Raw genomic sequence first — 19,897 nt, 5'->3', positions numbered from 1 at the left:
GATTCCTTTTGTCTTGTACTTCTTATACACCTGTTTTAAATTTCCTTGATTTTTCTTTCTTGCAGCTTTGCTTCTGTTGCCGAACCAAAAGGTTTTCCTTTTTCACCTGGTCCTACACTTGCCAGTTCTGCAAAAGACCTGTGTGTTCACAGTGCTGTCAAAAGGTGGGTCCTATTTAACAGGACCTTGACAAAAATGTCCTGTTGAGGGTTCTATATCTCCCCTTGTATTTCTGAGAGTGTTAACGCAGTGCTTTGTGTCCCTTGGTCAGATGAGGCTGCCCTCCAAGCCCTATGCCAACCTACCCATCTATTCCCTGGGCTCCACCTCAACCTTACCCAGGGACCGAGTGGCTGCCATGGCGACAGTGGGGAAAGCTGCCAGTGTATCTGGTCCATCAACAGCCCCAGCAGTTTCAGCGGGAAAAGGAAAAGCAGCTATTAAAGCAGCAGCTGGATCAAGCAGAACAGGAGCAGCCCCCAAGGCTGAGAAACCTTCTCCCAGCCGCCATCGCCTCAGCCTTCAGAAGACCATGTCCAGGTACGCACCCATCCAGTCTTCACCATGATTAGTTTCTTTACGGTCCTGTTCAAAATGCTCCCAGATACGTACATTGTATTATTCTGCTCTGTTACATTTACTTCTAAAAGCAACTGTGAACATTATTATAAAAAAGATGTTCTAAAATAAAGGTAAATACATAATAAATAAGCTGTAGCCTCCTCAGGTCAGTGTGGTACAGGGACAGAACCAACTCTGTTAAACTTCTCCATCTCCATCCCTCCCTCTCTCAGGTTGTCCAAGCATGGTAGTCTGGAGAAATCCCAGGATGAGGTGGAGCTTCCAGCAGAGCTGACAGAGGACTGGTGCACCATGGAGGTGTGCGTGGACTGCAAGAAGTTCATCCATGACATAATCTCCTCCAGCAAGCACAGCCTGTCCCTGGCAACAAAACGGGCACGCTTAAAACGCAAGACCCAGTCCTTCTACATGTCGTCCCCCAAGGGAGCTGATTACCGACCCTCAGAAAGAACAATCAACGAGATCTAGACTTTTCTGTCTTCTCGCTGCTTCCAGCACTTGTATGGCACAACAAATGAGATCTGGATGGATGTGCAGCAATCCAGCCTTTACTGGAATGTGTAGTCATCTGGCTATTGATGCTGTCGGTTGGGCACTTTACGTTTTGCAGGAATATGGACTGTAGTGCTGGTTGCCATGTCTTCTGATAGTTGTGTACATTACATTCTCTTCCAGGCTGAAGAATATTAGTATTTCTTTTTACAGTAATTTGCTCAGTAATGTTAAGGTTCCACTACTGTTCTGCTATAAAGAGGGGAAGGAGACTGATGATCTAACCTAATAAGACATGTTGTAATGCCTCAGTCCCTCCTACATTGGCACAATTTGGTCAGTCTCCTTGAAAACTTGAAATGTCGTAGGAGTTATGCACCCACAGAAAACTCAGAGAGCACAATGCAAAATAACACTAAGTAGTTGAATTCATCAGGCTATGGTATTCTCCTTAAGAGCTATAAGGAAGGTTTTGCCAACACAAGGCCTATATAGATATTTTAAACACCCTTACAGTGGAAACAATCTGAAATAAAAGCAACAAAGGTTGAATGATGACTGAACAATAAAATTGTAGATTATCTTTTAGAAATGATGTTTTTTTGTGTATATTTGTTCAGGTTGCCTGAGTACCTGAGCTCATAGTTCAAGCTCTGCAACGATAATTTGTGGATCCCAATGGACAGCTCTGCAAGTATTAGAATGTTAAAATTATTTGGGAACTCTCCAATTACCAACTAATATGGAGTTTCTTAGCCATTTCTTTACCAGGTTTGCATACCAAAAATCCTAGCCTTCCATAACCTATTCTCCATATCCTTTTACTAGTCGACAGAGGTGGACTTATCGCATACGCACTTAGTCAAAAACCATACTAACACGTTTCAGTCAAGTACATATGGGCATAAATGTACATTGTTACTCAGAGAAACTCCATATTTGCTAAATACACAATGTAATTTGACATTAGAAAGCTTGTTGTGCTGTCTAAGGGAAACCACAATGTTTTGTTTGGGGGGACTGTCAACTAGGTACCAATGCCAGTTTGGCTTTGAGTCAGCTAGTTTGTGATAAGTTGTCTCCCCCTTTTTACTATTTTTGACAAGTTTAGATTATTTTGTTGTCGACTGTAAAATCTATATAGTGTACAGTATCTCACAAAAGTGAGTACACCCCTCACATTTTTGAAAATATTTGAATTTATCTTTTCATGTGACAAGACTGAAGAAATGACACTTTGCTACAATGTAAAGTAGTGAGTGTACAGCTTGTATAACAGTGTAAATTTGCTGTCCCCTCAAAATAACTCAACACACAACCATTAATGTCTAAACCGCTGGCAACAAAAGTGAGTACACCCCTAAGTAAAAATGTCCAAAATGGGCCCAATTAGCCATTTTCCCTCCCTGGTGTCATGTGACTCGTTAGTGTTACAAGGTCTCAGGTGTGAATGGGGAGCAGGTGTGTTAAACTTGGTGTTATCGCTCTCACACTACCTCATACTGGTCACTGGAAGTTCAACATGGCACCTCATGGCAAAGAACTCTCTGAGGATCTGACAAAAAGAATTGTTGCTTTACATAAAGATGGTATAGGCTATAAGAAGATTGCCAAGACCCTGAAACAGTGGTTTAACAGGACAGGTTCCAATCAGAACAGGCCTCACCATGGTCGACCAAAGAAGTTGAGTGCATGTGCTCAGCGTCATATCCAAAGGTTGTCTTTGGGAAATAGACGTATGAGTGCTGCCAGCATTGCTGCAGAGGTTGAAGGGGTGGGAGGTCAGCCTGTCAGTGCTCAGACCATACGCCGCACACTGCATCTAATTGGTCTGCATGGCTGTCGTCCCAGAAGGAAGCCTCTTTTAAAGATGATGCACAATAAAGCCTGCAAACAGTTTGCTGAAGACAAGCGGACTAAGGACATGGATTACTGGAACCATGTCCTGTGGTCTGATGAGATCAAGATAAACTTATTTGGTTCAGATAGTGTCAAGCGTGTGTGGCGGCAACCAGGTGAGGAGTACAAAGGCAAGTGTGTCTTGCCTACAGTCAAGCATTGTGGTAAGAGTGTCATGGTCTGGGGCTGCTTGAGTGATGCCGGCACTGGGGAGCTACAGTTCATTGAGGGGACCATGAATGCCAACATGTACTGTGACATACTGAAGCAGAGCATGATCCCCTCCCTTCGGAGACTGGGCCGCAGTGCAGTATTTAGTATATACAAAATATTGACACTTTGGACCCAATTTGGACATTTCCACTTAGGGGTGTACTCACTTTTGTTGCCAGCGGTTTAGACATTAATGGCTGTGTGAGTTACTTAGAGGGGACAGCATATTTACACTGTTATACAAGCTGTACCCTCACTACTTTACATTGTAGCAAAGTTGCATTTCTTCAGTGTTGTCACATGAAAAGATATACTCAAATATTTACAGAAATGTGAGGGGTGTACTCACTTTTGTGAGATACTGTATATATACAGTGATGTTCTGGAGTCCAGAGCTCTTTGTAAAACATTAACCATAAAACAACAATCCTTCTTTGTAAGAGAACAAACATACTAAAGAATAAGTATTTTTATCTCTGTCTGATAATGGTCCACTGTGACCAAAATGGTATAGTATTTTAATTAATTTGTATATGAGAAATGTGTTTTTATTTAGAAACATTTGTTGCCTCCACCACTTTTTATGATTTAACAAAGCACTTATTTTTTCGGTGCATTGTATTGACAATATTTTTTAGTATTTTTTTGCTACTGTCATATTTTGTGCCAAAAGCAATTCCCTTCTATCTTCTCTAAACCGTTGTATGAAATTCAGAAACTCGTTTTTTGTTCTGGTGTAAATACTCATTGACCTTGCTATAGAAAGCCATTGCATCCCCACAGAGCATGCCTCTTCTAAAGACATCATGATGTATGGTTTCTAAATACATGAACTATGTGTCATAGGACGAGTACTGACAAAAGTGTCACTGAACTAATTGATCAGCAACAGAAAATGGGCAAATTCATCATTCCCCTATTCTCGGTACTACTGAGAATTAAGCACAATATGCATTTCAATAAAAATCTTATTTTCATTATCTACCTATTATTGTGCTAGGTTAGCATTCGAGATGCAGACACCAACAGTTGGAATCCTCCTTGTCATTGTTTTATATAGGCTTTCTCCCTAAAAATAATTTGGTAAATAAATCAAGCATGTCTCTGCCCAGAAATACATGCATATGTTTTGAAGGAAGTCCTATTTCTATTATTATATTCATTTTACTTATGTTTGACAAGGCTTGTTATTTTAAAAACTCAACATGTGAAGTGTTGATTCCATGTTTCATGTGCAAAAAATAGAAGATCACAGAAATGTTCCTCATGAACCAAAAGCTTTTTTCTCTCATTTGGTATCCATAGATTAGGGTTGAATTCCTTTTTTCAACTACCTGATTTCCTTAGATGAACTCTAACACAGTAAATCCATTGGAAAATTGTTGCATGTTACATTTATATTTTCGTTCCATGTACATTGGGCAGATAAAAACGATTATTGATCTCAAGTTGTCTTTCTTTGCTTTAAAATATAGTAGTTAGGTTATGATATAAGATGCTTAGACATTTACATTGCTGTTACACAAAGGTCCATTATATAACTTTCTGTTCTATTGAATAAGCAGCAAAGAATGGTATTTCATGCTATTGTACTGTTACTCTTCTTAAGCCTTGAAAAAAGCCTTCATAAACGTGTATCTCTCACTGACTGCATCTTTGAAGAACTGCTGTCCGAAATGACCGGGGGTGGCTAACCATAGAGATTTTAGTTTTACATTTTTAGAATCAGGATGCATATTAAAGTGTCTACTCCAAATTCAGTCAACTTCTTAATCTTGCTCTCAAACCCATATCTTTCTGCCTTAAATACACTGCCTTTTCCTCTCATCATAATTATATTGTTTCTGTGACAGATTTTATCCAGAGTGATTCTGCAATCTGTATATGAATATTATCTTTGTCCATAGAGCAGGTCTGTGTTGCCTTGTCTACTACTATCCAGATAAAAATAATTTAGATTTGGAGCTGTTAACAAACTACATCTGAAGTCAAGTGTACCAGAACTATTCAGTTTGGTTTCAGGCTAATATTAACTAGTATCTGAAAGAACGGTACATGTAAATGCAAGACAATGTATTTACTGTAACAAGACAGAGGTGATCTACTGTATGTTACGTAACAGAATGCCTAAAATGTGACAGCAACATGCATGTACTACTGCGTAGCATGTAACCTTAATATGTTCAAACCTTCCAAATGTACTTTATTGTAACCCTCTGCAGAGATTAACATATGATGAATAACAATAAACATTTAATGCAGTACCTTTATAATATTGTATGGATATTTAATTAGGTGAGATTTTCTAGCAAAAATAACAATGTTTTTGGTGGGATAAAGTAAATTAATTCTGAACAACAACAACACACCAGAAAATAAAAACAAATATGTATTATTTTAATACATAACATTACAACAAAAAAAACTGTTGACATAGTAGAACAGGAAATCCATTTTCAGTAAAGAGAAATCTGTATATCCTGACACATAATACAACCCCGTTTCCCAAGAAGTTGGGACTCTGAATGCAATGATGTGCTAATCATTCATCCCTATATTTAATTGAAAATAGTACTAAGACAAAATATCAAATGTTGAAACTGAGAAATGTTATGGTTTTTGGAAAAATACATCATCATTATCTTCCGCTTATCCGGGGCCGGGTCGCGGGGGCAGCAGTCTAAGCAGAGATGCCCAGACTTCCCTCTCCCCAGACACTTTCTCCAGCTCTTCCAGGGGGACACCGAGGCGTTCCCAGGCCAGCCGGGAGACATAGTCCCTCCAGCGTGTCCTAGGTCTTCCCCGGGGTCTCCTCCCGGTGGGACGGGACCGGAACACCTTCCCAGGAAGGCGTTCCGGAGGCATCCGAAACAGATGCCCAAGCCACCTTAAGGGATCGCCCAGCCACCCTGCGGAGAAAGCTCATTTCGCCCGCCTGTATCCGGGATCTTGTCCTTTTGGTCATGACCCAAAGCTCATGACCATAGGTGAGAGTAGGAACGTAGATTGACCGGTAAATCGAGAGCTTCGCCTTGCGGCTCAGCTCTTTCTTCACCACGACAGACCGATACATCGACCGCATTACTGCAGAAGCTGCACTGATCCATCTGTCTATCTCCCGTTCCATCCTTCCCTCACTCGTGAACAAGACCCCTAGATACTTAAACTCCTCCACTTGAGGCAGGCACTCTCCACCAACCTGAAGTGGGCAAGCCACTATTTTCCGATTGAGGACCATGGCCTCGGATTTGGAGGTACTGATTCTCATCCCCACTGCTTCACACTCGGCTGCAAACCGTCCCAGTGCATGCTGAAGGTCCTGGTTTGAAGGGGCCAACACAACAACAGTTCTCCCCACAATTCTCATCAGTGGGGATGAGAATCAGAAAAATACATACAGCCATCCAATATTGGTTTTTGATCTTTTAATATCTTTTAATGATATTGTGTACCGTAGATGATGAGATCCCAAAACTCTTTGCAATTTTACGTTGAGAAATGTTATTCTAACATTCCGGGCACAATATTTTCTATTGAATATAGGGTTTAAATGATTTGTACATCATGGCATTCTGTTTTTCCTTTATCATTTGACCCAAAGTCCCAACTTTGGAAACCGGGTAGTAGACAAAATAAATTAAGTAAACATTTAAGTAAGTACTTCTTGCCATATTTAAATAATAGTCATTTCAGGTCATTACACATCAGGTTCATAGAACGTACTATCTGTATTGCTCAATACTTTTTTGAAAGGTTTCTCATTTCCCCTATCCAATTTCATGATCTCCAATTCAAAACTATGGTCTTGTCTCATCACATCAACAGTTCCACAGCAGGTTTGGAAGAACTGAAGATTGAGACATGTCCTCTAATGTAGATATCACTGATATACTTCTTATCACACTACTTGCTCAATCAGGAAGTATTCACTGACACATTCTGGGACAAGAGCACATTCCCCGGCTAGACAAGAACGATTCAGCTTGCTGGTGCCTGACCTACCAGAATAAGTTGCTAGAATGCAGCCCTGACCAACATCCCACCCATCCACAATAAATATACATTTTCAAGAAATCAAGTTCAAATGGCCACACATATTTTTCACTAAATCACTCATGGGAATTGAGTGCCAAGGGCAGCTTTGATGCAGTACCTCAATAGCAAAACAGCAGGAGATATTAATGCCAGGCCACAGCTGCATATGAGGTGAATTTCCCCATAAAAGGTAAATCAATTTGAGCATCTGGAAAAGCACTACCCAAAACCAATCAATTACTCTCCATGGGGTCTTCCTCCTCCTCCTCTTCCTCCTCCACAACCTCCACTTCCTCCTCCTCCTCTTCTTCTTCCTCCACCTCCACTGTGTCTCTGACCTCCATGGTGTTGCTGTCCCCAATTATGACATACTGCAGCTTGGACCGATAGACCTGGACACTCTGGAATTTTGGATCTGTACAAGCCTGTACTGCCCTCTGGTGGTCACTTTCATACTTGGCTTCCATTGTCTCTGTAATAGAACGATTAACAGAAATGAATGGACTTCTCCAATTACATCGGCAATCAATGGACAAGCCAGGATCTGACTGTTACACAGAATGAAACATACCCTGCGGAAGAGCCACTGAATCTTGAGTTAGAGGCTGTTGTGTGCAAGTTGTCACATGTTGAAAACTGCCTCCACCAATGATGAAGTTACTCAAGGTTGAATGGCTGATGTTGATGACATAAGTTGCGGGACAGTGGTTTCGCTTCTCTGTTGTGTGGGATGTGAGACAATGGGGATGAGTTGAAAAAGGGGAAAATGTCTGTTTCTAATAATAGAACAATAATGGAAGAAAAGTGAAATACATCTCAATAAACCTTGATTTACGATGATGACATTTTGGAGAAATTTTCTTTGGGATTTTGTTAGGACACACAAAGAAAACACTTTCTAAATAGGAACTTAGGGTTTTACATGAGGAATGGGAAGTTCTTAAGCCTCACCTGACATCTCCGAATTATGTTGGGTTTTCACAGCTATAAAAGAGAATACAATGTAACACACATAAAAAAAGAAAATGTGTCCTCTAGATTAAACTACCTCTAAAAATCCCACTTTTAATCTAATCACTAAATCACAATAAAACACAACATTTACTGAAAACTAAAGCATTTGTATAATTATGTAATTGGGTTTACCTTGGAGGCCTGTGACTCTTTCAAACAATTCTGGGCAACACCTCTCTAGATCTTTGTAGAAGAGTAGACAAGCATTGCGGCCCTTTTTAAGGACCACCTGCAGCAGCTGGGAAGCCTTCTGCATGTCTGTTTCCTTGGACCTGATTACCTGGCTCTCATACTCAGTCATGGTCCTGGAACTCAACAATTGTATGCACAGCCTTTCCACCAGAGAGCACGAGATTGATTTGCTAAGAACATGCAACTGGAGCTGCAGGCGCCTTTCTTTGATGAGAGAGAATGCAAAAACCGCAGATTTATTTTTAGTCTGACAATTGAATAAACGACATGTTATAGTTGTTAGAACTTGATAATTATAATATATTTACATAATTATGTATAACAGAATGTAATGGAAATATCTGGTATTCACTATCAAACACCAGTATTTCAAATGCCCAGTTGTTTTTTGTTATCTGTTAACTTCCCTAGATTGGTTATCATAGCCTATAACTATTGTTAAGAATAGATTCGATGGCGTTTTAAAATAGATAAGTCATTAAACAAAATTATTTCTTACCTGGTAAGATCTCATTTTGTCCGTCACTTTGTAACATAATTGTGAATTTTACCTAACAATTAAAGCTACATTACAAGGTAACACGGTATCGGATCGCGTGCTTCATTTAAAATGAATAGCGGCGATAGGGTAGTCGGCTCTTGTAGGTTCCCTACATCAAAGATATTTTAAATATAAGAGGCATGACATTGAGAGACTTCCGGTAATGTCGTTTGGAATGCGAAGCACGCTCGCCAGACCATGGGTCTCTGGGAATTGTGATATACTCTTCCTTAGTTGCTAATTATCTCAAAAAGTAAATGCAAAACATAGACTTGAATCAATTTCTTAGATAACTGAAATGTAATTTCAACAACCCAGTGAAAGTGATAAAAAGACGCGATTTAATTTAAGACCAAAACACCTTAATGTGGAAATACTTCCTTTGACTTCAGAGCTTGCAGATGCGCAGTTCGGCGCTACTCGCAGGTTGACTCGATTAGGTCTCGCAAAACGTCACAACATCGCCTACGTGTCATCGGGGTTTTCTTTTGGAGAAGCACGTTCTGTTTATCTTTATACTAAATAATCTTCGGTTACATGCAGCAGAACCAAAACTACCGAAAGAGAATTTCCCCGTGTTGTGGCGCACGCGCAGACTTTTCAGGAGTTTCCCACTCGCCTCAAATTCCCCCTCTGTTTTTTTTTAACAAAACAAGTATAACACATCGCAATAATTTAACAATTATATTCTTTCTTTTTTTTTACTTTTACGGGCATTTTTTAAATTATAATCTCTTGTACGGCATCTAGCTGGATTATGGTCAAACCAATAACATTAGATATATTTAGCGGCCATAGAAAAGCTTTCTAGATTAATTAATAATGCAAATAAAATGAAAAGAGTCAATTTCCCAAATCCAGTCAATGATAAAGAAGCGCTTTAACTTTCGCTTTTATTTTAGACTAACCTAAAGTAACCACCAGCGGCAAGCTAAATTAGGACATTCCACCAATACGCTACCACTTTCTGGGAAGGCAGGCATAGCAGGAAGGACATCGTTGGTTGAACAATACGCACGAACACACTGGCAAACAACGTATATATGCCTATCTGGAAATATGGGGTTTTGTTCTGAATGTTTTACGCCACATTTGTAATTTGTGACTCTAGGCCATGCGGGGAATTGTTTTTACTGCAGTCTGAAGGAGTAAATAGGTGTTTGTGAATCTTCTGGCAACCGAGCGGGGGTGTTTTGTAGGTGATTGTATCAACAGATGTGTCTTGTCATAGTAAAAGCACTGCGTCTTTGAATCTGAACAGAAGCTGCTCCTAGGCTACACGCAGTGTGCAACCCGACCAGAAAGGTAGGACCCACCCTCTCTCTCTCTTTATTGTCTGTGTTTCCGTATTCATTTTATTGTGTTAACTTGTTTGGCATTTATTTTTTATTTGGAAAAGGCTTTTGATTTGCGTTTGTTTCAGAATTGCGATGGAAGGTACTGATGCCAGATTGATCATGTGTGCTGTGTAAAACATGCTATATAATGAAGTCACGATACCATACAATTTCAGGTTATTCCTCATTTGATGAATAATTGATATAATTTCTTAAGTGCATCCTTGCACAAAGAGGTTATAAACAATTGTAATGTTACAATGATAACGTTTGTATTTTTTTAAACTTTTATTATAACATAATTTGAAGAGGATTTGGAGTAGAAATTTTGTTGACATTTATTTCCGCATTATGGGCAGTAGATTTTTCTTTCCCTTTCTATTTCTTCCTCTCTCCTTACTCTCGTTTTCGCTATGTCTCTCTCTCTCACACACACACACACACACACGAGATTATATAGTCCTATATACAGTCCAGCAACATAGGTTCGGACGAAGGCCCTGTCCTTAGCTGCCTCTTTTCAACAGAACATATCCAGTCACTCTGTATGTATGGCTGAGCTGGTTTCCGTTTCTGCTTGTGTGCTGGACAATGAGGCTTTGATCCCTGGTTGGAATTCAACCTAGATCTTTATCCATGGGGAATGTCAATTACAGTCTATAGCATGGTTTGCAACTGAGCTTATGGATGTGAAACCTGATAATGATGAAAGGTCGTTTGGTTTTAAATCAACAATTGAAAATATTAACATATTGTTCTTAATGTAGGCATTCTACTCTAACCTTTGTCATCTAAATTATTTTGTCAATGGCTTAATTGTTTTGTCAAAATACCACAGTGTCAGTTATTTCCTCTAACTTCTACAATTTCTTAAACATTTCAAAAATGGCTGGTACTTTCCAGGCCAATAGATCGAGGTGTGTTCAGATCGAAAGTAATACACCCCCACTGTGTCACAATGTAAAACATTGAGTTTGTGTTACTATTAGTAACTGGTCTGATTGTAAATGCTAGCTGCTAAATTATTGTGCCGGAGAAACAGGAGGGCGACTGGCCAACAAACATAAGCAACATTTTAGATGTCTTCATCCTGTTCTCTGGTCTCTACCACAAAGCAGAATGCTTCACTGCTATGGGAAAGAGAGGAATGACCGTGCTTAAATAAAAGAAAGCACATTCAAGTGCAACTACCAGTGTTCTGCACGTGTCGTGTGCCGTAAATCAATGTTAGATAGAGGTGCACACTAAATTAGGACAGCAATGTTGGCACCATTGATTTCATTGGTATTTATTTGCATGCCGATTTAAACAACAACTGCACTTTATGTGGAAAGTGTGATTGATAGGCCAATGGGCAGCAACTTTTGAGCTCATTCCGTAGTGCTCACAGGATTTGACTGGAGAGGGCAGAGTTGGCTCTGGGTCTGTCCTCGTTCTCAGGGCCCAACACCAGAGGATCAGCATGGCTGTGTTGCGCTGTTAAGATATCTAAAACAGGCAGGTTGCCAACAGCTGAATACAGTAATACTGTCCCTCGGTACTAATGGCCCCTCTGTACATTAACAGGAAGTACTAAGCATTTGTCTGGGTCAGTGTTTGAAATAGGCCTCTGGTCAAAAGATGTGCACTTTGCTATGTAAGGAATATAGTGCTGTTTGGGAGGCAGCCTGGAAGTTGTCTGCAAACCTCTTGCCTGTTTTAAACGTCTCTTGTTAATGTGTAGACCGACAAGGTCATCATCAGCTCATCATTATGTGTAGACCGACAAGGTCATCATCAGCTGTTTTGAAAAGTTATCATTAGTTGTTTTAAACACCACTTATGTTTTTAAAGCTGTTCGTTCATTATTTTTCATCTTCTGTTCTCAAGGAACATGGAGGACAGTGCTCCCCATTTCCTCCTGCAGATGGGCTAAGAAGAAAAACTTCCAGGAAGCTTTCAGGCAGCGCCGACTGTCTGACCCTTCTGCTTCCTCATGGCCGACAGCAGTCCAGCCCAGGGTCAGAGCCAGGATAAGGGCTCCATGGCCAGCTGCAGTCCAGCCCAGGATCAGTGCTCCATGGCCGACAGCAGTCCAGCCCAGGGTCAGAGCCCTTCCTCAGCCAAGTCTGAAGTGATGGTCTACTGCAAGCTGTGCCTTATTGAGCACCCAAAAGCATCAACCAGCACACTGCACACCTGTAACTGTGTCTTCTGCACTATGGTTGGTAAACATCTTCTCATGTCTCACATTGGCAAGGGTAACAATGTATATTTTATTTGTCAAGGGCACATTACGATCTGTAAAGTGATATTTACATAATACAAATACTTTTTTATCTCTGGAATACAGTACTCATTCACACTGAGGTGGTGTCATGACACAGATAAATATCCTGACTTGGAGTTGTCTGACTGGCTGTTATTGGCATGACTCCGAGCTCTAGTCAGAGTTTCTAGGCCAAGTTTAAACGCACCGTGCATCCAGAATGGCGCCCTAACCCCTATGCATTGCACTGCTTTAGACCACCTTCACTTCAAATGTGGTGTTGCGATGCATCCTGGAATTGTACACAATGACAGGTTGTGTCTGCGTCAAACACTATAGGGATGCAGTTCAGACTCCAGTTAATGTTCGGAGAGTTGCTGTCAATACAATACATACATTACATTACATTGGCTTCTTACCCGGTACTATGTACCCACTGTTAATAAACACCACGCCCCCTGCCTTCTGATGTAGCAGTGTAAGGGTGTGGCATATTGGTCTGACCTTTCTGATAAACAAAACAACAGTTTTTCTATGAATGGAACAGCAGTTTTAGTTTTGTTGTGGTTGTTGAATCAAAATGTTTCTAAGAGAATAGTTTGAGTGGTAGTGACAGTACTCTAAATCAGTGGTTTTAAATTCTCCCCTGAAGGAACCCAAGCCGGTCTAGGTATCCGAACTACTCCTGAACTAGCACGCCTGATTCAACTTGTCCACTAATCCTCAAGCCTTTGATAAATGAATCTGCTGTGCTAGTCCGGGGCTACAGCTAAGATATGGGACGTCTTTGGGTTCCCTGAGGAGAGATTTGAAAACCACTGCTCTGTGTGTCATATAATGTCTAGATCAACATTCATGGAGAGCCACGTTCAATAGGCGAATGTAGCTGAAAGTTGCATATAGACATGTCAATAGTTTGATGTAACCCCTGATCTACATATCAGAGGGGTGTTGTTTTTTTTTTCCTCTCAGGACATTTCACATGGGCCTGGCCCTTCTGCACATGGCCTTCATCTGAGCCTCGCCCCATAGGCACGTATGAACTTCTGTGTGGATGTCATTGTTCTCTGTCCCCTCAGTGTCTGAAGCAGTATGTTCAACTGGCAATCCGGGAGGGTGGGGGCGGCCCAGTCACGTGTCCAGACATGGCCTGTCAGAGGACAGGAGTCCTACTCAACTCTGAGGTACTCCTAATCTCTTTATAGGGCGATGTATAGGGAACTGTTCCATTTCGAACATGGTTGGAAAAAGCAATATCAGTGTTTGAACCATTTGGATAAGATACCACTCACTGCTAAACAAGTAGGGTTAGCATGTTTTGGGTAAGAGTGAATTGACATTGAGTGTTTGCAAAGAGCTTTTGAAATTTTGACAGCTGTTCCATGTCTTACATCATGCTGCCACAGTTTGAACTTGCATATGTCATTGTCAACTGGCCTGTGTTTTATTCAGGTGTGGTATGAACTGTAGAATACAACAACACAACATGGAAGCCTGGATGCAGATCTGTTTGACATCTGACTTTAGAAGTTGGCTGTACAGACAGATCTGTTTGAGACCTGACCATAGAAGTTGGCTGTACAGACAGATCTGTTTGAGACCTGACCATAGAAGTTGGCTGTACAGACAGATCTGTTTGAGACCTGACCATAGAAGTTGGCTGTACAGACAGATCTGTTTGAGACCTGACCATAGAAGTTGGCTGTACAGACAGATCTGTTTGAGACCTGACCATAGAAGTTGGCTGTACAGACAGATCTGTTTGAGACCTGACCATAGAAGTTGGCTGTACAGACAGATCTGGGATCAGGACTTTCCAGGCATGTGACTCATTATGTTGTTTTTCTACAGATAGCCTGTTTTGCCTCTGCAGATCAGGTCGAGCTGTACCAGAGACTGAAGTTTGAACGAGGTACTGTTCATTAGCATTCTGCCACCAACCTGGTCAGGTCTGGCATGTGGGATTGTTGTCTCTAGACAGACCCCTTGAGTCTTATAACTTTCCTCAGTCAGTCCCAAACAAGCTGAAGGGTTACTATAAATGGAACTCCTGTAACTACTGTAACTGTAGCTACTGTAACTATTAACTACTAATGGGACTGTCCTTTGAGCTACCGAACCAGTATAAAATGGCAATACAAGCAGCGGTCTAAGATTTACTGGAAGTTATAAAGATTATATTCTTCTCTGTTCGTGAAACCTTATCTTACCTGACTGCCTTACACCTCCAACTTGCTTGATTGCACAGTCAGAATGGCCATTTGTCCTTGCATTTGCCTCATCGCACAACTATTCATTCCCACTTGTACAAACATAAACTTAATAGTTTTTCTGCCCTCCCCTATTTGCCTTCGTTGCTCATTTAGTATTGCCATTTGCACTGTATTTCCTTTATTGCACATCTATACATTCCACTTGTAACATACACCATCCTTAATACTTGTGCATTTCCTGCCCTCCTCTATTTGCACTTCTGGTTAGATGCTAAGTGCATTTCGTTGTACTGTATTTGTACTGTTCAATTACATAAAGTTGAATCCAATCTAGTTTGGAGGTGCAAGTAAGAAAACAATGCAGAAAAGTTAAAGACAAGTAAAATTTGGCTTTTTAGCAGCAAAACAGCAAAAAAGCAATATTAGTCACATTTCAGTGGTAAATCAAATGCCATAAAAAATGTATCCAATTAAGTCGAAAAGCTGTTTACTTATGGTGTTCGCCTCAAAATATCCAACACAGGATGTGCTTTTTTTACTCCGTCAATTTGAAGTCCTACTGAAAAGGCACACTACTCTAGTGCATCTAGGAGCCTTTCACCAATCATTTGTCTGTTTAGATGAACACTTTTTGTTGGGTGTTCATTCAAATACACACGGTACATTGACCCATGTTGTGTTTCAGGGGTACAGCTGGACCCTAGTAGAGTGTGGTGCCCGGTTCTGGAGTGCCAGGCTGTCTGCAGTGTCGGGCCCAGCTCAGAGGGGCAGCCTACATCTGTGCCCTGCCCAGCCTGTCACGCCACCTTCTGCTCAGCCTGTAGAGGGCCCTGGCAGGATGGCCACGCCTGCCCTGAGCACCAGCCTATGAGGTCATCATCACTCACCTCACAGAGCAGGTCTGTCAGACTACGTTGGTGAAAAATAACAAATTAGACCATAAACATTTGGTGAAGGCTGATTGGAACTGCTTATGTGATGGCAGTAGTGTTGCCTGGAAAAGAAGTCAAATCGACAGTTTGCTGAAAGGGTCTTGGTATTTTGGACAAGATAACTAGATCGAATGCCATTTGTTTGTGTGCCAAAGATCGTGTGGTCAGTGTTTTCTGAGTCTCCCTCTGCTCCTTCCACCCAGTTCACCTCAAACTGATCGAACACTGTTTTCTCCCTCTTTTGGGGTCTATGTATATTTTTGTGTGTGTGTTTAGTGTATAGTAGGCTATGTGTATGTAATGTGTAGTCTGTATGTGTGTGAAAGCATAATGGGATGCCATTATGTCCCTTCCAAGGGGAGGAGTAGGAGATTCAGTTAGTGAAATAGTTTCTGTTGCATTCATAACACCATGTACTACAGGAAATACACTTGGATTTGAGCCCATGGTCAGAATGACAGTTGTTTTGGTGGATTTGTAATGTTGGTCCATTTAAGTAGTGCTACATCTACATTTTCTTTGTTTTTTTTAAGCCTCATATACCCCACTGACACCATAGAAGTATAGCTATGCTATTGGTGCATATTCAAGCAATATGTGATGAGCAGTGTGGTATGTGGTCAATATGGCATGAGCAGTGTGGTATGTGGTCAATATGGCATGAGCAGTGTGGTATGTGGTCAATATGGCATGAGAAGTGTGGTATGTGGTCAATATGGCATGAGAAGTGTGGTATGTGGTCAGTATGGCATGAGCAGTGTGAAATGTGGTCAGTATGGCTTGAGCAGTGTGGTATGTGGTCAGTATGGCTTGAGCAGTGTGGTATGTGGTCAGTATGGCTTGAGCAGTGTGGTATGTGGTCAGTATGGCTTGAGCAGTGTGGTATGTGGTCAGTATGGCTTGAGCAGTGTGGTATGTGGTCAGTATGGCATGAGCAGTGTGGTATGTGGTCAGTATGGCATGAGCAGTGTGGTATGTGGTCAGTATGGCATGAGCAGTGTGAAATGTGGTCAAAATGGCATGAGCAGTGTGAAATGTGGTCAGTAGGGCATGAGCAGTGTGAAATGTGGTCAGTAGGGCATGAGCAGTGTGAAATGTGGTCAGTAGGGCATGAGCAGTGTGGTATGTGGTCAGTAGGGCATGAGCAGTGTGGTATGTGGTCAGTATGGCATGAGCAGTGTGGTATGTGGTCAGTATGGCATGAGCAGTGTGGTATGTGGTCAATATGGCATGAGCAGTGTGGTATGTGGTCAATATGGCATGGTTAAGTGTTTAGGCACGACCCATCACAGTGCCTGGACACAGGACTTAGTCATAGTATATTGGCCACAGAGATCCCTAATAGCTTTTATAAACTGGTTACCAATGCTATTAGAGCAGTCAAAAGTGATCTGATATCATACGTGTTGTATAACTGTAAAACTTTCTTATTTCAGTTATGTCTTAAACTCAACCTCTATCCCCTCGCTCTCTTGTTGCCAGACGCCGGTCATGCAGTGACTCTGATCTGCCTATAAAGCAGTGCCCCATTTGTGGAGTGTACATCGAGAGGAACCAGGGTTGTGCCCAAATGCTATGCAAAAGCTGCAAACACACATTCTGCTGGTACTGTTTGCAGAACCTGGATGTAAGTCCCATACAGTAACATCCTTAGCTTTTAAAATGTCCTTTTATTATTTTAAATAAAATTCCTAAGTCACTGTAGTTGTTATTGTTATATGTTTGGTGTGTTCCAGAGGCACTGTAATTATAGGTGTTTTTTGTTCTGGATGATGAGAAAAAGATAATGTTTCCTCTATATTTAGGGTGATATATTCCTGAGAAACTGTGATCATTGTTATATGTTTAGGGTATTATATTCCTGGGGAACTGTGATCATATGTTTAGGGTATTAAATTCCTGGGGAACTGTGATCGTTATTGTTCTGTGTCTAGGGTGATGTATTCCTAAGGGACTGTGATCGTTATTGTTCTGTGTCTAGGGTGATATATTCCTAAGGGAACTGTGATCGTTATTGTTCTGTGTCTAGGGTGGTATATTCCTGGGGAACTGTGATTGTTATTGTTCTGTGTCTAGGGTGATATATTCCTAAGCGAACTGTGATTGTTATTGTTCTGTGTCTAGGGTGGTATATTCCTAAGGGAACTGTGATTGTTATTGTTCTGTGTCTAGGGTGGTATATTCCTAAGGGAACTGTGATTGTTATTGTTCTGTGTCTAGGGTGATATATTCCTAAGGGAACTGTGATTGTTATTGTTCTGTGTCTAGGGTGATATATTCCTAAGGGAACTGTGATTGTTATTGTTCTGTGTCTAGGGTGATATATTCCTAAGGGAACTGTGATTGTTATTGTTCTGTGTCTAGGGTGATATATTCCTAAGGGAACTGTGATTGTTATTGTTCTGTGTCTAGGGTGGTATATTCCTAAGGGAACTGTGATTGTTATTGTTCTGTGTCTAGGGTGATATATTCCTAAGGGAACTGTGATTGTTATTGTTCTGTGTCTAGGGTGATATATTCCTAAGGGAACTGTGATTGTTATTGTTCTGTGTCTAGGGTGATATATTCCTAAGGGAACTGTGATCGTTATTGTTCTGTGTCTAGGGTGATGTATTCCTAAGGGAACTGTGATTGTTATTGTTCTGTGTCTAGGGTGATATATTCCTAAGGGAACTGTGATTGTTATTGTTCTGTGTCTAGGGTGATATATTCCTAAGGGAACTGTGATCGTTATTGTTCTGTGTCTAGGGTGATATATTCCTGAGGCATTACGATAAAGGGCCGTGCAGAAACAAGCTTGGCCACTCCCGAGCTTCAGTCATGTGGAACAGAACACAGGTGAGGTGCCCTCTACTACTTTTACAAAAACCTCTGATGTGCTATTGCAATTGTTTGTCACATTCACTGGCTTGACATTTTGTTTGTAACCATCACATTTCTTGGTTTGTGTGAACGCTGTCCTCTTGGCAGGTGGTGGGCATACTGGTTGGCGTCAGTGTCATCGTGCTGGTGACCTCCCCTCTCCTCCTGCTGGCGTCACCCTGCATCCTGTGTTGCGTGTGGAAGCCCTGCCGAGGCTCCAAGAAGAGAAGGAAGAAGAAAGATCTCCCACAGCTTTGACCAAACCCCCACCTGGTCATAAAGAGAGACTGACTCTAATTGTCACCAAGCTCTTGGACTGTTAAATCAATATAGGAAGTAAATTGATGGAAGAATGTTTATTAAAAAAAAAAAAACATGGGGATGATTTTCAACTAATTCATGTCATTTTAAATAATTTTCTTTGTTTGAAAGCATTCCAACTTGACCCAGACCATGATTCCAGCCCCTTCTCACACAGTAGAGAACAGAACCCTGTTCATTTGCCAAATGTCATGATGCCAAACCAGTCTTGTTAGGTGCACAAGTGCCTCCATCCTACAGTGCCTGGTATTTGGTGGTATTTGTTTTTGCCTTCCATTATATTATGCAGAACTGTGTTGTTTCTGAATGTAAGAGCTGTGTTGTCCTGGGGAGGTTCACGGGTCTGAGATGCTGCATTCATTGTACATGTGCCACTGGAGCATGATTACGAATCCCACCCACTACTCTGTTAGCAGAACATTCTCCTCTGTCTCCCCACTGTCTCTGTCCAATGAAGCATTAAAATAACTACAAATATATATTTAAAAAAGAAGAAAGCGAAGTTCTATGGAAACTGCATTGCACACTATCTTAGATACTGTTAAAGAAGAGTATGTAAATCCCAAATGGCACATAGTCACCTACATGTATAGTGTACTGGTTTTCTCCAGGCTCTAGTCAAATGTAGTGCACTAGTGGGAAAAGGGGGATCATTTGTTAAGTCACCAGTAATAAAAGGGCTTCAACCGTGCAAATAGAAAGATGTTCTGCTGCTGACGGATGTTATTGTTTCTACCTGGTATTCCAGTCCAGGTGAATTCTATCTACTACTGCTATTATAATGGTTGTAAAAATGTATTTATGGTGTCCTGTGTTGTTTCTACTTTTTTTGTTGATATTTCTGCATCTGATATTTTGTAAAATCTCCATTGTAATTGGAATAAACATCAGATATTAAACATGCCCTGGCATGATCATATTTTTATTTGAAAAGTGCTTACCTACTTTTCAGTAATCAGATTGCCAAGTTAGTTTCACAACAAACTAAGAATTTGTTCTGGTCTATTGGTGCAGCA

General features: G+C 41.0%; 3 protein-coding genes across 11 annotated transcripts in view; 2 read left to right on the top strand and 1 right to left on the bottom strand.

The window, feature by feature from the left end:
• spire1b (spire-type actin nucleation factor 1b) overlaps positions 1–1,206 on the top strand; it is a 44,939-nt gene extending 43,733 nt beyond the window's left edge. For all 8 annotated transcript variants that reach the window (XM_020041487.3, XM_020041485.3, XM_020041486.3 and 5 more), the window contains 3 exons: positions 66–164; positions 272–540; positions 795–1,206. In XM_020041487.3, the coding sequence (XP_019897046.2) occupies positions 66–164; positions 272–540; positions 795–1,050 (624 nt within the window). In that variant the 3' untranslated portion in view covers positions 1,051–1,206. The remainder of the gene's footprint in view (positions 1–65; positions 165–271; positions 541–794) is intronic.
• Positions 1,207–6,700: 5,494 nt separating this feature from the next.
• Positions 6,701–9,041, bottom strand: si:dkey-29h14.10. Its single transcript, XM_020041509.3, has 5 exons — positions 8,927–9,041; positions 8,368–8,631; positions 8,173–8,205; positions 7,793–7,939; positions 6,701–7,693 (listed from the first exon to the last, which is right to left on the bottom strand). The coding sequence occupies exons 1-5, from the start codon at positions 8,961–8,963 to the stop codon at positions 7,455–7,457; spliced, it is 720 nt and encodes a 239-aa protein (XP_019897068.1). The 5' UTR covers positions 8,964–9,041; the 3' UTR covers positions 6,701–7,454.
• Positions 9,042–12,398: 3,357 nt separating this feature from the next.
• Positions 12,399–19,746, top strand: rnf144b (ring finger protein 144B). 2 transcript variants are annotated; one of them, XM_034289096.1, is made up of 7 exons: positions 12,399–12,508; positions 13,633–13,737; positions 14,405–14,465; positions 15,452–15,665; positions 17,181–17,325; positions 18,447–18,536; positions 18,669–19,746. In XM_034289096.1, the coding sequence occupies exons 1-7, from the start codon at positions 12,422–12,424 to the stop codon at positions 18,816–18,818; spliced, it is 852 nt and encodes a 283-aa protein (XP_034144987.1). In that variant the 5' UTR covers positions 12,399–12,421; the 3' UTR covers positions 18,819–19,746. The 2 variants fall into 2 exon arrangements, with proteins under 2 accessions (XP_034144987.1, XP_034144988.1); XM_034289097.1 differs by lacking the exons at positions 18,447–18,536; positions 18,669–19,746 and adding an exon at positions 17,504–18,437.
• Positions 19,747–19,897: the final 151 nt, after the last annotated feature.

Source organism: Esox lucius, chromosome 20, assembly GCF_011004845.1.
Source record: "Esox lucius isolate fEsoLuc1 chromosome 20, fEsoLuc1.pri, whole genome shotgun sequence".
NCBI classification, from domain to species: domain Eukaryota; kingdom Metazoa; phylum Chordata; class Actinopteri; order Esociformes; family Esocidae; genus Esox; species Esox lucius.
The sequence above is the reverse complement of the archived record's forward strand: the minus strand, read 5'-3'. Positions and strand labels throughout refer to the sequence as shown.